We start from the raw sequence: 16,260 nt of genomic DNA, 5'->3' as shown, positions 1-16,260 counted from the left end.
CCTTCTTTGTCTCCTATGGTTTGGGTTTTAACAAAGGGGAGAGATTTGTGGATTAAAATGCTTACTCCATTAATTTTTTTGTGTGGGTTAGTGCTGTGGAAATGTAGGGGGTAATGTGAGGAGAAATATTTGGGGATATTTTTCCCCTTGAAATGGGTCTCTTGGAGCATTAGTATGTGTCCTCCTTTTTTTTGGAGGTCTAGTATAGCTAGCCTTCTCTTGTTAGGGCAATTGGTTCCTTTAGCGTTTTGTGTGAAGATAGTTAAATTTTGTGGAGTGTGATTAATCAACATGTTGTATATGTGTCAGAGAGGGTAGTATGTGTGAACATAGATTATATACTGGTGAACATATAAGTGGTGTCATATGCTTCAATAGAGAACAGGACAGAATAGAAAAGAAAGGAAGGGAGAAGAATAGGTAAAGAAGAAGAACAGTAAAACACAATAATTTCAACACATGTTCAAACAACATAATTCTATTCTAGGGAGATAAACTCCCGGCTAGGTGAAAAAAAAAATAAAGTCAACATTAGTTAACTGTTAACAATTTAACCTTTAAGACACTATTTTAATATCTCTGAGGTTCTGTATGCCTCGTGAGTTCTGGAGTATAGATAATACTTGCAGTTAGGGGTCTCCATTGGGGACTATTCGAGAGTTCAGGATATGTCCTTGTGTGCAGCAAAGACTTTTCATCCCCTTTCTTCTAATGATGGAGATGTGGATTGTACAGATTTGCGGGGTTTCTTCTGAGACGCCTGTCTCCACTCACTCCTTTGTGGTAGAGGGTTCAGTTTGCTTGGACTTGTGTGTTTCTCTTGAGGCTCAACATTTTCCTCTAGCTGAGGGATAGGGATGTCCAGATCCCTGCATATGTCTGGTATATCTTTAGTAGATGTGCAAGTGATGCGTCTTCCTTTCCAAAGGATTAACAGATGAAAGGGGAACCCCCATCTGTAGGGGATGTTTAGTTTTCTCAACAGCGACGTGAGTGGTTTAAGTTCTCGTCTTTTTGAAAGGGTTCTTTGTGACAAATCGGCGAACATTTGAATGTCCATGTTGTCATATTTTATGGGCTGTTGTTCTCTGGCTAACTTCATTAGCTCCTCTTTCTCTTGAAAATTAGTGATGCGGGCTATGATGTCTCTTGGTGCTTGTCCTGCTAGTGGTTTAGGTCGTAGGGCTCTGTGAGCTCTGTCTATGCAGATTTTTGAGGGTGATTCTTCTTTTTTTAACGTGCTGAAGAAGTCTTGGAGATATTGTTCAATATCTGGTGGTAAAATGGTTTCAGGGATTCCCCGTAGTCTAATATTATGACGTCTGCTGCGATTTTCGATATCATCTATCTTATCCTCCAGCTCATTGATAGTTGTATCTTGTTTCTGAACGGTGCTTTGCAGGTCTGTGATAGTGTCTGCATGTAGATCCTGGGTGTTTTCGAGTGATTCTACTCTGTGACCAATGTCAGAGATGTCCTTTTTGAGGTCTGAGATTTCCTCCTTGATGCATTGCTTGACCTGTGAAATAAGAGAAGAAAAGTCCTTTTTTGAAGGGATTGTTTTGAAGAGAGCTGTGGGGATGGTAATGCTTTCTGAAGCGAGGTCACTTTCAGATTCTGAGGAACTATGTTCAGACCTAAGGTCTGGCATTGCATCTTCTGTAGGCGCTATGTTTTTTGTCTCAAGCGTCTTGAAAAAGTTGTTTACTGTATGAGTGGATGTTTTCAGGGGTTTAGCATTCTTGCTTGGTTTATTAATTTTTTTTGGAGACATCTTTGGATGGATTTTGCCCCTCTGCCTTCACTAAATCCTTAAAAGATAAATAAAGATCTTGGTGCTGAGTACAAAGTTCTTTAAGTTTATACTGTCGTTGCAGGTTCTTTATAAGAAGTATAATCTGTTAATCTGGCCCATAAAGAGTGAGCACACTGCAGCTGTTAGTGGTTAAGGTGTGATCAAGTTTTCCATGTGCAGAAGCTTGTACAAATGTCCATATAATGTGTGACACCTTGTATTTGGTTGTCTGTGCTTGGAGGGCTGTGTTTGTTTCTATGAGACTTTTCCACATGCAGCAGCGTAAGTTTTAATTATAGCAGGGTATGTAAGCTTTCATTTTGTCAAATGCACTTGAGGGGATGTTTATAACACCTTTAATCTAGCTGTCAAAGGTTTTAGTGCACCGCTTGCTATAATAAGTCTATAACACTGTGAGGGTGATGAAGCACAACTTTTCTTTTATAGCAGGGTGAATATTATATGATCCGTTTTTCTTACCCCCTTGTTGCAGTGGTCTATTTGCTGTAGCTTGCTCCCGGTGGATGGTAATTTAAGTGCGCATCAAAACTTTAGTACAGGCTGCGGCCCGTCGCTGCATTATCTTCAGTACGTTCCGGGGTGGCATTTACCGGAGTTCTGGTAGGTCTATGTGCTTTCCGGATGATTTGTCTCTGGGTATCCCTTAATGTAGGTGTCTCCGGATCCTGATCTTCCCTTACCATGCCGCCCTCAGAGTTTGAAGCGAGGTGTGTATGTGCGCTCAGTGCGCTCTCTCCCAAAAGGCAGATCTCTTGTAGCGAGGCACACAGGTCAAGCAGAACCTATGTCTGAGGTTAGTCGCTCATTTATCTAGCGGTTTATGGCCTTAAAGTGCAGGATGGCTAATGCCTAAGGCGTTTTCACCTAGCTGGGGCCTAAGAGCTCAGTCAGACAGCCGCCATCTCTCAGGCTGGCTAGCTCCGCCCCCTGTAGGGAGCTAATTTATCTTGGGTTTGTGCGAATGTAATGAATTTACCATCTACTAGAAAGTCGGCCACTCTGTAAAGTCCCTTATTCTCCCATTTTTCCAGTTGTAAATGTAGATCATTCGGGAGCAGAGTTTTAATCGGTCTGGCTATTGAGTCTATTGGTAATAGGTGAAGAGAACTGGTCAACGCTGTCCAGGTCTTTACCGAGTCCCCAGAGGTTGATAAGGTGGTGTTGGTATTTGTGTATCCCTTAGTGGGTCTCCATAGTATATCAGAAGACTTATCCGTTTTTTCTACTTCAGCCTCCAGTGTAGTCCATATAATGTCATTTGTGTTTTTGTTCAGTAGTAGATCTTGAGCTAATCTAGCTGCTTGATAGTACTCCATCAAGTTCGGCATACCCACCCCCCCCACCTGTCTGTGTAGTTGTAAAGTTCTGGAAGCAATTCTAGCTATCTTACTGCCTCTTAGAAATCCCGTCAGGTCTTGTTGTAATTTGATTATATCTGGGGCTGGGACTTTGATAGGTAAAGCCCTAAAGAGGTATAATATGCGTGGAAGAATAGTCATTTTAATTGCCGAAAGGCGTCCAAACCATGAGAATTGTTTACTCTTCCATCTGTGTAGGTCTGACCTAATTTTTTTAAAAAGAGGGATATAGTTAATCTTATACAGATCTTTATAGTCTTTAGGTATTTTGACTCCTAAATACTGTATCGCTTTTCTAGCCCAGGTAAATGTGAAATTCGTTTCTATTAATTTAGAAGTATGGGTCGGGAGAGCTATGGGCAGTCCTTCGCACTTATCTAAATTGACTTTATATCCCGACACATCTGAGAAGTCTTGCAGAATTTTATACAAATTTGGTAGTGAAATCAGGGGTTTCGTTAGTGTCAAAAGAATATCATCCGCAAAAAGCGAGAGTTTATAATCTTTTTGGTTTATCTTAACTCCATGTATATCTGGGGAAAGTCTGATTGTTGCCGCTAGGGGCTCTATGCATAGTGCAAAGATCAGCGGAGAAAGGGGGCAACCTTGCCTAGTACCTCCACGGATATCAATAGGGTTCGATTGATACCCCGCCGCTCTAATCACCGCTGTAGGGGAGGAGTAGATATTTTTGATGGCCTTCACGAAGGGGCCCCTGAGTCCAAAACCAGCTAATACCTCAAACATGTATTCCCAGTCCACTCTGTCAAACGCCTTCTCTGCATCCAGTGAAAGGAGCAGAGAAGGCGTTTTGGTCTTATCTAGGTGATCAACCAGGTCCACTGTCCTTCTAATGTTATCAGGTGCTTCTCTGTCTATAATAAATCCCACCTGGTCTGGATGCACCAGAGAGGGGAGATGTATTTTCAGTCTGTTGGCCAGTATCTTAGTAAAGATCTTTATGTCCTGATTTATTAATGAAATAGGGCGGTAGCTATTACATAAATTCGGGTTCTTACCAGGTTTGGGGATAACTATTATCTTAGCACGCAGTATATCCATAGGGATGTTTTTACCTAACATAATATCATTACAAAATTTGTGGAGATGTGGTACCAATGCCATCTTAAATAATCTATAATATTCCCCTGGAAACCCATCCGGGCCTGCTGCTTTTCCTGGCTTTAGACTTTTAATTGCCTCTAAGATCTTTTTTGTCGTTATATTTGCATTTAATTCCTTTAAGGCCTCCTTATCGATTACTGGGAGGTGGGCTGCTGCTAAGAATTGTTCTCTAAGTACTTTAGTATGTGCAGATGGATTAGTTTTTTTACCATCATATAGTGATTGGTAGTACTTTGCAAAAGTATCTGTAATTTCCTGTGGATTTGATGTGTATGAACCAATGTGGGTCTGGATAGAGGGGATCGAGAAAGATCTAATTTTTTCCTGTAGTTTATGTGCTAGGTATCTGTCTGGTTTGTTTGAGTAAATATAGTAATGTGCCTTTAGTCTCTGTGCTGCTCTAAGAGAGGCGGCTGACATGATCCCAGACAGTTCCCTTCTCTTCTCCTGGAGGAGTTTGAATGTTTTTGTAGAAGAAGTACGTTGATGTTGTGTAGTCAGGTCGTTTATCTCTGTTTGTAATTTATCTGTTTTTGATCTCGTCATTTTATTATAAGTGGCTTTTGCTTGTATGAGCAAACCCCTAATAAATGGTTTATGTGCTGCCCAAGTATAAAGTGGATTATTAGTTGTGTCTGTGTTTATAGACCAATACTCAGTTAGGGCTTTTAATATTGAGTCCTGTGTAGTCTGATTTCTAAGTATATTTGGGTCAAATGTCCATGAACGATTACTGCAATGTCTAAGAATTCCTGTCAATTTAATACTAACAATAGAATGGTCAGACCATGCGCATGCATGTATGGAGGAGGACTGTAAGTTAGGTATAAGTATTTGGCTAAGATATACATAATCTAGCTTGGAGTATGTTTTGTGAGCAAAGGAGTAGAATGTATAGTCATTAGTCTTGCCATATAATGACTCCCAAGAGTCAATAACATTTTGGGCCGACAAGGCTCTTTTAATTGATCTAACCATAGCATTGTGATGTCTTTGTTTGTGTGTTAGTACAGACGACCCCTCTGTCTCAATAATTTGAATAGGCAAGTTAAAGTCCCCCCCCAATATAATTCTTGATTGGGACCATTGTGTGAGTAGGTGTGCTATGTGAGTCAGGAAGATGTCTTGCTTTTCGTTTGGGGCGTAAATGTTACAAAGCGTTATCTCTGTCCCTTGAATTGACCCCCTGACTATTAAGTATCTACCTTCCGCGTCTTTCAGTACCTCTTCTGTGTTGAAGTTTAGTGAGTGGTGTATTAGTATGGAGACCCCTCTTTTCTTGCTATCTGTTACCGAGTGAAAGTGTTGGGGGAACTGTCTAGACCAGTATTTAGGAATAATGGAGCTGGTGAAGTGCGTTTCCTGGAGGAAAATCAGATTTGCTTTTAGTCTATCATATTGGGTCATGGCTGATCTGCGTTTAACATCTGTGTTGAGACCCCTTACATTATGTGATATTAGGTGTATATGATTAGTCATTGTTATCTTACCCTGGTGTCGTCGCTATACATGCTCCTTCCTCCAAGAGTATCCTGAGATCCTAGACGTAGTTCTGTACCACCCCCCCGGCTCTGCTGACCCTGACCCTCCTTCTGGATAATAAGGCAATTGCAAACATAATTAGATATGGCGACATAATAACAAAAAAAAACAAAATTTAACTAGTGAGAAATTTGTAACTTTTAACCGGTAAATGCTATTCGCCATTTATCCGATTCTGAAACAAAACTTTGGTAATAAGAAAAAAACAAAGAACAATTATCAATAAGCAATGCGAGACATCGCCTCATATCAACTGTACTATAATATACTGTATGATGAATTTCTATAACTGTAAAGAAAAGCAGGTTAAAGCATTATTTTGACTTGAACATATCATCAATAATGAACCTCAAAGCTTTGTGGAGACGTTAACTTATGTCTTACATGTTTAAGTAACCAACCTATGTGAGTCACTGTGACCCTTACTCCAAGGTTTTCATAATGTATTTGAAAGAAATATTGTGTCCAACAGTTCTTGGAGAAAAGGGAGTGATATCTATGTCCAGCTACCCTTTGTTGAAAGTTCCCTCATTGATGATGTAAGAGATGGGAGCTCGATATGGTTGTAACCATCTAATTTCCCCTTTGATATAAACAAAACTGAGCTTTGACATTCTTCTAAATTAGAAAAGAATTTTCCTCGTGTCAGCACCTCCTAGAGTGCTGTGAAAGCAGAGAGATGTATGATGAAAATCGATATTTCTCAGGTCTTGGTACCCCTCTTTGATACTCTGGACCATTTCTGATTCTGAATATGAGGAGTTTTGTGCTTCTTTTGTAGATCCTCTTCGGGGAATGTATTGGAGGGCATGTCAGGTACCTCCAGTCTGAGCCTCTTGCAGACATCTGGTATTTCTGATGGATCTTTGAGAGTGATATATCTGCCTTCAAACTGGATATGCAGGCCAAATGGGAAAGTCCACCTATAAATTATCTGATGTTTTCTCAGTAAAGAAGTCAGTGGTCTCAGTGTACCTCTCCTCTGTAGTGTGCGCAGGCACAAATCTTGGTAAAATTGAATAATATATCCCTGGAATTTGAAGGTTGGGTGTTTCCTTGCTGCAGATAATATTGCCTCTTTCTCAGGGAATCGAAACATCTTGATTATCACGTCCCTTGGTGGGGCGTCCTCTTTAGGTTTTGCTCTAAGTGATCTGTGGGCTCTCTCCATTTGGTGCTTCTCATCACCCGTTTCTCCCGTGATAGCTTGGAATAGTTGATGTAAATAGTTCTGTAATTCTGAAGAAGATACTGATTCTGGGATCCCTTTGATCCTCAAGTTGTTCCTCCGATTCCTGTTTTCAATATCTTCCAATTTATCTTCTATTTCAGTTATTACTTGTTGTTGGGAGTTAATTTGTTGGTTCAATGCAGAAATTTCTTCTGTGGTAGTATCTTCATGTTCCTCTAGCGAGGCTACTCTGTTACCCAAATCTAGCATGTCAGATTTAATTTCGGCAAGATTATTGGTGATAGTAGTTTGGAAGCTGTCAAATTTGTCCCATAATTTTTCAAAATTTAAGTTGATGTCCTGTTTTGAGACAAGTAATTTGAGATCTGCCTTAGTCACCGGCGTGGCATCCCCCTCTGCTGATCTAGAGTCTGAGTCTGATCCTGCATCTTCCTCTATAGTAGATTGCTGTTGTCCTGCTACTTTATCTCCTTTAGATTTGAAAAAGAGGCTTGAGACCTGAGATTTGCTTGTTGCAGGTGGTTTATTCTGTTTCCTGGCAGACATTTTACTGTAAGTGAGGGTATATGCCTTTAATGGCTTAGATCTCTTGTGAATACGGCAGTGTGGGACAAAGCTAGTTTCGGAAAACTATTAGCAGCAATCTTTCCGCTGTGGGTTTGCAGGGAATGTATAAGAGTCCCCTTGTCAAGATGATAAGGAATTATATTACAGAGGCCTTATATATGTTTGACCCTTACTTGGATCTAAAGTATCAGCCTGGAGTGGTAGTGACTCTGTTCGTTATATTAGTAATGCTAATGTTCCCTCAGAACCGGATCTTTATATCATGCAGCATCATTGTGTATCGTGTGTTGCTTTTCACTGCAGCATGGCGTTATGCTAATATGTTATATACCTGAAGTCCCAGAATAAGAGAATAAAGTTTTCCCCTCTGTTCATCTTATATATGCAGGAGTTGTTACTTGCGTGAGTAGTAATGCTGTGTTTGTTTGATATTCTGTGCGGCCCTGCAGCTCACTGAGCTGCTACTTTAGCATGATGCATCTTTGTGTACATTTAGAAAAATGTCCGCCAACTTTCGTGAAAGTTTATAACCACAGTTCACAGTACCTGAAGCCTGTTACTCTCCGATTCTCTCCACTTCTCCTATTTCAGTTCCACATTTCACAATGGGCACTCAGGATGCATTCCGGTCCCTGGTAGCCGTGTGGAGTAGTGCCGCGTGGTTAATATGGCGGCCGTTACATATTAGTGCCGCACCTGTTTGAAAGTTTCTCCTTTTACTCCGCCGTTTAAACTTTTGTGCCGGGCAGTCCTGTGCCTCTTCTATAGCCAAGGGTTCATGTGGCTAAGTCTGCAGTGTTCTATTGACAGTTTAATTAGCTTTTTATGGCGACGTCTCACAGAGCTAAAGGATCAGACCTCCATCTCTGCTCGGCTCCAGGCTCCGCCTCGAAACAATTTATATTTAAAGGGACAGTAACATTTTTTTTTTTATACTTCTCTTTTGTTAATATTTATCATTTTTTTTTCTGTTGATTATTTGATAAATTGTATTGAAAGATGGACCAAGAGGGTGTGCAATATGTTACATGTGCTTTGTGTCTGGATGCAAATATGGAACCACCAATCCCCTTCTGTCCTACATGTATTGAAAGGACTGTAAGTTTTAGGGATAACATTTTTACTGAGCCAATCTCCTTTCAGACAGATGTTGTCCAAGAGTCTTCTGATGAGGGTCAATTTATGCCGCAACATAGCGTCTCTCATGTCTTCCACTATCTCTGATGCCTTGTCTGCCTTTCCCATGTTGCAGGACAATCGCAAAAGGAAGACCATTCCTGCAGTCAGCGAAGTCTCTGATGCAGTCGTGCCTATTTCAAAAGTCTATTCTCGCCAATCGGAAGAGGAAGTTAACGTTCTAGCATCTGAAGGTGAAGTTTCAGATTCAGAGGATATTTTATCTTTGACAGATTTGGAGGTGGTATCATTTAGATTTAAATTAGAACACCTTTGTCTCTTACTTAGGGAGGTTTTAATTACCCTAGATGATAGTGACTCCATGGTGGTGCCCCCCCCCCCCCCCAGTCTAGTAAACTAGACAGATATTTTGAAGTTCCTTCCTTTACGGATGTCTTTCCAGTTCCCAAGAAAGCCTCTGAAATCATTGCTAAGGAATGGGAGAGATCGGGTATCCCTTTCTCTCTTTCTCTTCAAGAAGATGTTTCCAATAGCTGATTCCGTTAGAGAGGCTTGGCAGACTGTTCCTAAGATGGAAGGAGCTGTTTCAACCTTGGCTAAGAGAACTACTATTCCTATAGAAGATAGTTGTGCCTTTATGGATCCGATGGATAAGATGTTGGAGGGATTACTCAAGAAGATTTATGTACACCAGGGTATGCAGTGGCAACCAGCTGTGTGCATAGCTACCGTTACGAGTGCGGCAGCTTATTGGTTTGACGCTCTATCTGAGGCCCTCAGGAGAGAAACTTCCTTGGATGAGATCCAAGACAGGATAAAAGCTCTTAAGTTAGCTAATGCATTTATTTTGGACGCTTCCCTTCAAGTTATTAAACTGGGAGCAAAAATTTCCAGTTTCTCTATTTTAGCTTGCAGGGCCTTATGGCCAAAGCCTTGGTCTGCGGATGTTTCATCTAAGTCTAAGCTCTTAGCTATTCCTTACAAGGGGAAAATCTTGTTTGGTCCGGAGTTGAAGGAGATTATTTTTGATATCACGGGAGGTAACGGTCATCTTCTCCCCCAAGATAAGAGAAATAGACAAAAGGGATGACAGAGTAATTTTCATTCCTTTCGAAATTTCAAAGGAAATTCTTTCTCTTCCTCCACTAAACCAGAACAGTCTAAGCCTACTTGGAGACCCAACCAGTCTTGGAACAAAGGTAAACAATCCAAGAAGCCTGCTGTTGAATCCACCCCCGATCCGGGACCGGATCTGGTAGGGGGCAGACTTTCCTTCTTCGTTCAGGCTTGGATTCAGGACGTTCAGGATCCCTGGGCAATAGAAATAGTGTCTCAGGAATACAAACTGGAGTTCAAAAGTTTTCCTCCCCGAGGAAGATTTCTTCTTTCAAGATTATCTGCAAACCAGATAAAGAAAGAGGCGTTCTTACATTGTGTAAGAGACCTCTCCTTCCTGGGAGTAATTATTCCCGTTCCAGTACAAGAACAGGGGCAGGGTTTTTATTCAAATCTGTTTGTGGTTCCCAAAAAGGAGGGAACCTTCAGACCTATCTCAGACCTCAAGAGTCTAAACAAGTTTCTCAGAGTTCCGTCATTCAAGATGGAGACTATTCGTACCATTCTTCCATTGATCCAGGAGGGTCCATTTATGACGACAGTGGATTTAAAGGATGCATATCTACATGTTCCTATCCACAGAGATCACAGGTTCCTGAGGTTTGCCTTTCTGGACAAACACTTTCAGTTTGTGGCTCTTCCTTTCGGCCTGGCCACGGCACCCAGAATTTTCACAAAGGTTCTGTGGTCTCTGCTGGCGATTCTAAGACCGTGGGGCATTGCAGTGGCACCTTATCTGGATGATATTCTAATCCAGGCACCATCTTGTCAACAAGCAAGATCTCATACCGACATTGTGCTATCCTTCCGAAGGACTCACGGGTGGAAGGTAAATCTGGAAAAGAGTTCCTTAATTCCGAAGACAAGGGTGACCTTCTTAGGAACTCTAATCGATTCTATATCCATGAGACTTTTTCTGACAGAGGTCAGAAAATCAAAGATTCTGGATTCCTGTCGAGCCCTTCAGTCCACTCCTCGGCCGTCAGTGGCTCAGTGCATGGAGGTAATCGGACTGATGGTGGCGGCAATAGACATCATCCCATTTGCTCGGTTCCACCTCAGGCCTCTGCAGTTAGACATGCTCAGGCAGTGGAATGGAGATTATGCAAACTTGTCTCCTCGAATAAACCTGGAACAGGAGACGAGGGACTCTCTTCAATGGTGGTTGTCTCCGGATCATCTGTAACAGGGGACCTGCTTTCACAGACCGTCCTGGGTGATTGTGACAACAGACGCCAGCCTTCTAGGGTGGGGAGCTGTCTGGGGTTCCCTAAAGGCTCAGGGAGTATGGACTCAGACAGAGTCTGTTCTTCCTATACACATCCTGGAACTAAGAGCGATCTTCAATGCTCTTCTGGCCTGGCTTCAGTTGGCTTTGGCACAGTTCATCAGATTCCAGTCAGACAACATAACGTCAGTGGCTTACCTCAATCATCAGGGAGGAACGAGAGGAGTTCCTTAGCGATGACCGAGGTAGCCAAGATAATCCAGTGGCGGAGGCCTATTCTTGCCATCTGTCAGCGATCCACATCCCAGGGGTGGACAACTGGGAGGCGGACTTTCTGAGCAGACAGACTTTTTATCCGGGAGAGTGGGAACTCCATCCGGAAGTGTTCTCCAACCTGATTCTCAAATGGGGTCGGCCGGAGTTAGATCTCATGGCATCTCGTCAGAATGCCAAGCTCCCGAGATACAGGTCGAGGTCCAGGGATCCCCAGGCGGAACTGATAGATGTTCTGGCAGTTCCTTGGTCCTTCAGCCTAGCATACCTGTTTCCCCCGTTTGCGCTTCTGCCTCGGGTCATTGCTAGAATCAAGCAGGAGAGGGCATCTGTGATCCTCATTGCTCCTGCTTGACCTCGCAGGATTTGGTATGCTGATCTGGTGAACATGTCATCCCTGCCACCTTGGAGACTTCCATTGAGGAAGGACCTTCTCATTCAAGGACCTTTCCTTCACCCAAATCTAGTTTCTCTGAAGCTGACTGCTTGGAGATTGAACGCTTAATCCTATCCAAACGGGGTTTTTCGGATTCGGTGCGTAAGCCTGTAACTAGAAAGATTTATCATTAGATATAGCGTAAATATCTCTATTGGTGGGAATCCAAGGGCTACTCATGGAGTAGAGTTAGGATTTCCAGAATTCTGTCTTTTCTCCAAGAAGGTTTGGAGAAGGGTTTATCGACAAGTTCCCTAAAGGGTCAGATCTCTGCCTTATCTATTTTGTTACACAAACGTCTGGCAGATGTCCCAGATGTACAATCTTTTTGTCAGGCCTTGGTTAGGATCAGGCCTGTGTTCAAACCAGTTACTCCTCCATGGAGTCTAAATTTAGTTCTTAAAGTTCTTCAAGGGGCTCCGTTTGAGCCTATGCATTCCTTAGATATTAAGTTGTTATCTTGGAAAGTTTTATTTCTTGTTGCTATTTCTTCAGCTTGAAGAGTGTCTGAGCTATCGGCGTTGCAATACAATTCGCCTTACCTTATTTTCCATTCAGATAAGGTAGTTTTACGTACTAAACTAGGGTTTCTTCCTAACGTTGTTTCAGACAGGAACATTAATCAGAAGATTGTTGTTCCTTCCTTGTGTCTTAATCCTTCTTCTCAGAAGGAACGTCTTCTGCACAATTTGGACGTAGTCCGTTGCTTTAAAAGTTTACTTACAAGCGACTAAGGACTTTTGTCAGTCTTCTTCTCTGTTTGTAATTTTCTCTGGAAAACGTAAGGGCCAGAAAGCTACGGCTATCTCTCTCTTTTTGGCTGAAGAGTATCATCCGTTTTGCATATGAGACTGCTGGACAGCAGCCTCCTGAGAGGGTTACGGCTCATTCCACTAGGGCTGTTGCTTCCTCATGGGCATTCAAAAATGAAGCTTCCGTGGAACAGATTTGCAAGGCTGCAACTTGGTCCTCTCTTCATACTTTTTAAAAATTCTATAAATTTGACACTTTTGCCTCAGTTGAGGCCGCTTTTGGGAGAGAGGCTCTTCAGGCAGTGGTGCCTTCCGTTTAGGTTCCATGTCTTGTCCCTCCCTTATAATCAGTGTACTCTAGCTTTGGTATTGTATCCCACAAGTAAGGATGATGATCTGTGGACTTATCGTGTCTTTAAAAAGAAAAGAACATTTATGCTTACCTGATAAATTTGTTTCTTTTTAGACAAGATGAGTCCACTGCCCGCCCTGTTCTTTTAGACAGGTTGTTTTTTTGTTTTTTTTTATTATAAACTTCAGACACCTCTGCACCTTGGCTTTTTCTTTCTCTTCCTAACTTCGGTCGAAGGACTGGAGTTGGAGGGAAGGGAGGAGCTATTTAACAGCTCTGCTGTGGTGCTCTTTGCCTCCTCCGGCTGACCAGGAGGTGATATCCCACAAGGATGATGATCCGTGGGCTCATTGTGTCTAAAAAGAAACAAATTTATCAGGTAAGCATAAATTTTCTTTTACTTCTCTTATCTAATTTGCTTCGTCCTCTTGGTATCCATTGTTTAAAAGCATACACAGGTAGGCTCAGAAGCAGTGCACTACTGTGAGCTAGCTGCTTGTCACTGTCTCACCCACTATAATTCAGCTAGTAGAGCATTGCTCTCCTTCAACAAACAATACCAAGAGAATGAAGCAAATGGGATAATTGAAGGAAATCTGAAAATTGTATGCTCTATCTGAAACCCAAACGTTTTCTTTCATAATTATGTCCATTTGAGGTCCATTTCTCAACTCTGAAGATATGTGATAATATATTGCCCCAAATGATCTGACCGTAACCTCTGTGAGAGCGTTACATAGTGAATGGATTAAACATTACAGCCATTAATATACAGCATCTTGCTATATAATTAAAAACTAATATATTTCAGGATGAATAACCTTTTATATAATAATGTATCTTAAATAGAAACTATCTGTAGAAAAGCATTTGTTTTTTAAAGCATTTTTATTTTATGTTTTTTAAAAACAATCATTATTTTTATCCACCCTCGTCTAAAGTGCCCCTTTAGACCAGGGCTCTAGAAATTATGAGCCAGTGAGCTGCAGGTCTTAAAATTACTTGTGCTTACTAACTTTTTGGATTATTCTACATTATATAAACAAACACACACATTCATGTAAATATGTTATTTAATTATGAAATACATTTGTCAGTCTTTGCTTTAAGTCGCTTCTACCTAAGCAGATTTCTTAAATTCTGGCATGACTGTCGTCCTCGGGTACATGTGACCGGTGTCCCTTATACTCACTTTGAGGATGTGAACTAACATCAGCCCATTAAAACTGTATTTTGATACTGAGATTTTACTCTCTATTTTTAGGTTTCACTTACTTTTAAGGGAATATTTAATCCATGCTACTCATATGTGACACTAAAATAACAGAACTAATTCTGAGAATATATGACCAGTCCAGTATTGATTTAACAACACAATGTCTGAGGAGAACGAGAAATCAGAACGTCATGATGAATCTGAAGGTAAGGAAGAATATCAAACTTTCCTGCAGTCTGGTGTTTCATAAAGAAAAGAGTTTGCGTGCATAAAAGAGACTTGTTTAACCAGAAAAAAAAAGACATTAGTTTGGAGTGTGTTTTACAGATAGGAACTTTCATCAGGGATCAACAAATATGGTTAAAATTTAGGTGCCAGACATACTTGTAGGAGCTAGTCAGTGCTATTTCTATATAGATATATGAAGAATAACCCAAAAAGTTAGTAGCCAAGGGTAAAATTCCTGGGTTTGTCGAGCCCTTACTTTCATACATAGATTTTTTTCATTTTCACTTAAAAAAATGTATGATCAGATCCTTTGTTTCTTGATGGCATTCAAAGGGAAAGTCTACTCAAAAATAAACTTTCAGGATTCAGTTAGGGCATGCAATTTTAAACAACTTCCAATTTACCTTCATCATCAGATTTGCTTTGTTCGCTTGGTACTCTTTGTTGAAAGCTTAACCTGGTAGGCTCATAAACTGATTTCTAAGCAGTTGAACCGTCTCTTATCTCAGTGGATTTTGACAGTTTTTCACAGTTATACAGCGCTAGTTTGTGTGTGCTATATAGATAACATTGTGCTCACTTCTGTAGAGTTATTTATGAGTCAGCACTAATTGGCTAAGATGCAAGTCTGTCAAAAGAACTGAGATAAGGGGCAGTCTGCAGAGGCTTAGATACAAGGTAATCACAGAGGTAAAAAGTGTATTAATATAACAGTATTGGTTATGCAAAACTGGGGAATGGGCAATAAAAAGATTATCTTTTTAAACAATAAACATTTTCAAGTAGACTGTCCCTTTTAAAGGGACAGTAAACCCCAATTTTCTTTTCATAATTCAGATAGAGCATGCAATTTTAAGCAACTTTCTAATTTACTCCTAATTTACTCCTATTATCAATTTTTCTTCATTCTCTTGCTATCTTTATTTAAAAAGCAGGAATGTGATGCATAGGAGCCGGCCCATTTTTGGTTTAGAACCTGGGTTATGCTTGCTTATTGGTGGGTAAATGTAATCCTCCAATAAGCAAGAGCTATCCATGGTGCTGAACCTAACATGGCTGCTAAGATTTACATTCCTGCTTAAAATTTCATGCTCTATCTGAATCATGAAAGAAAAAATTTGGGTTCAGTGTCCCTTTAAGTTTCATGCACATTGTACAATCCCTAGTCTTTGTTTGAGTTTTAGCTGGGTAAAGGTTGCAGTGTGGGCAGGTGTGTGTGTGCTTTGTTCTTTTGATATCCTTTTGTTGTAGGCTAAATCTAGGTAGGCTATAAACATACTGCCATAGACCCAATACTTATTTTTATTTACTTATTGTTACATAGACAAGCATCTTACAACATCTATAAGCTTGTAAGAAGTACATGAAACTTTTAAATAATTATCATTTGTTAGCAGTTGGAAATGACCGCCAAGCTCCGCCCACAGCATTCTTCTTGTCCAGTTAGCTGTTTTCTTGTGTGACAGTTTAGCAGTGCACCTTTAATTTTAATTGCTCAGTTAGCGATTTCAAATTGCACATGCACAAATCAGCGAGTGCGAAAAGGAAAAGTTATTTAAGAGTCGATCGTAATTAAAGAAACTTAACATACCAAAATATACACGCAATAGGTGGGTGGAGCTTGGCAGCAATTTTCGGCTCCTAAGAAACTATCAATATTTAAATGTTTCACGTAATTCTTACAATCATATAGATGTGGTGGGACCAGTTGCAGGATGCTTCTCTGGTATGTAGCAAAAAGTAATCAAAATGATGTATTTGGTCTATACCATTGGTTTTCAAACCTGTCCCCAGGCCTCCCTAACAGGCCAGATTTTGAGGATATCTGAACTGGCGCACAGGTGAAATAATCAGCTGCTTGGTAAACATGGTTACTTTACTTGCTCTCACCCAAGGTAATCCTGAAAATCTGGGCTGTAGGG

General features: G+C 40.8%; 1 protein-coding gene across 1 annotated transcript in view; it reads left to right on the top strand.

Annotated features, from left to right (window-relative positions):
* The window catches only part of LOC128638774 (uncharacterized), a 142,252-nt gene that overhangs the window by 16,980 nt on the left and 109,012 nt on the right, over positions 1-16,260 (top strand). The window contains exon 2 of the mRNA XM_053690911.1: positions 14,159-14,316. Coding sequence (XP_053546886.1) covers positions 14,271-14,316 — 46 coding nt within the window. The 5' untranslated portion in view covers positions 14,159-14,270. The remainder of the gene's footprint in view (positions 1-14,158; positions 14,317-16,260) is intronic.

Source organism: Bombina bombina, chromosome 8 (genome assembly GCF_027579735.1).
Source record: "Bombina bombina isolate aBomBom1 chromosome 8, aBomBom1.pri, whole genome shotgun sequence".
Classification (NCBI taxonomy): Eukaryota; Metazoa; Chordata; class Amphibia; order Anura; family Bombinatoridae; genus Bombina; species Bombina bombina.
Note: the sequence above shows the minus strand (reverse complement) of the source record. Positions and strands in the feature narration are given on the sequence as shown.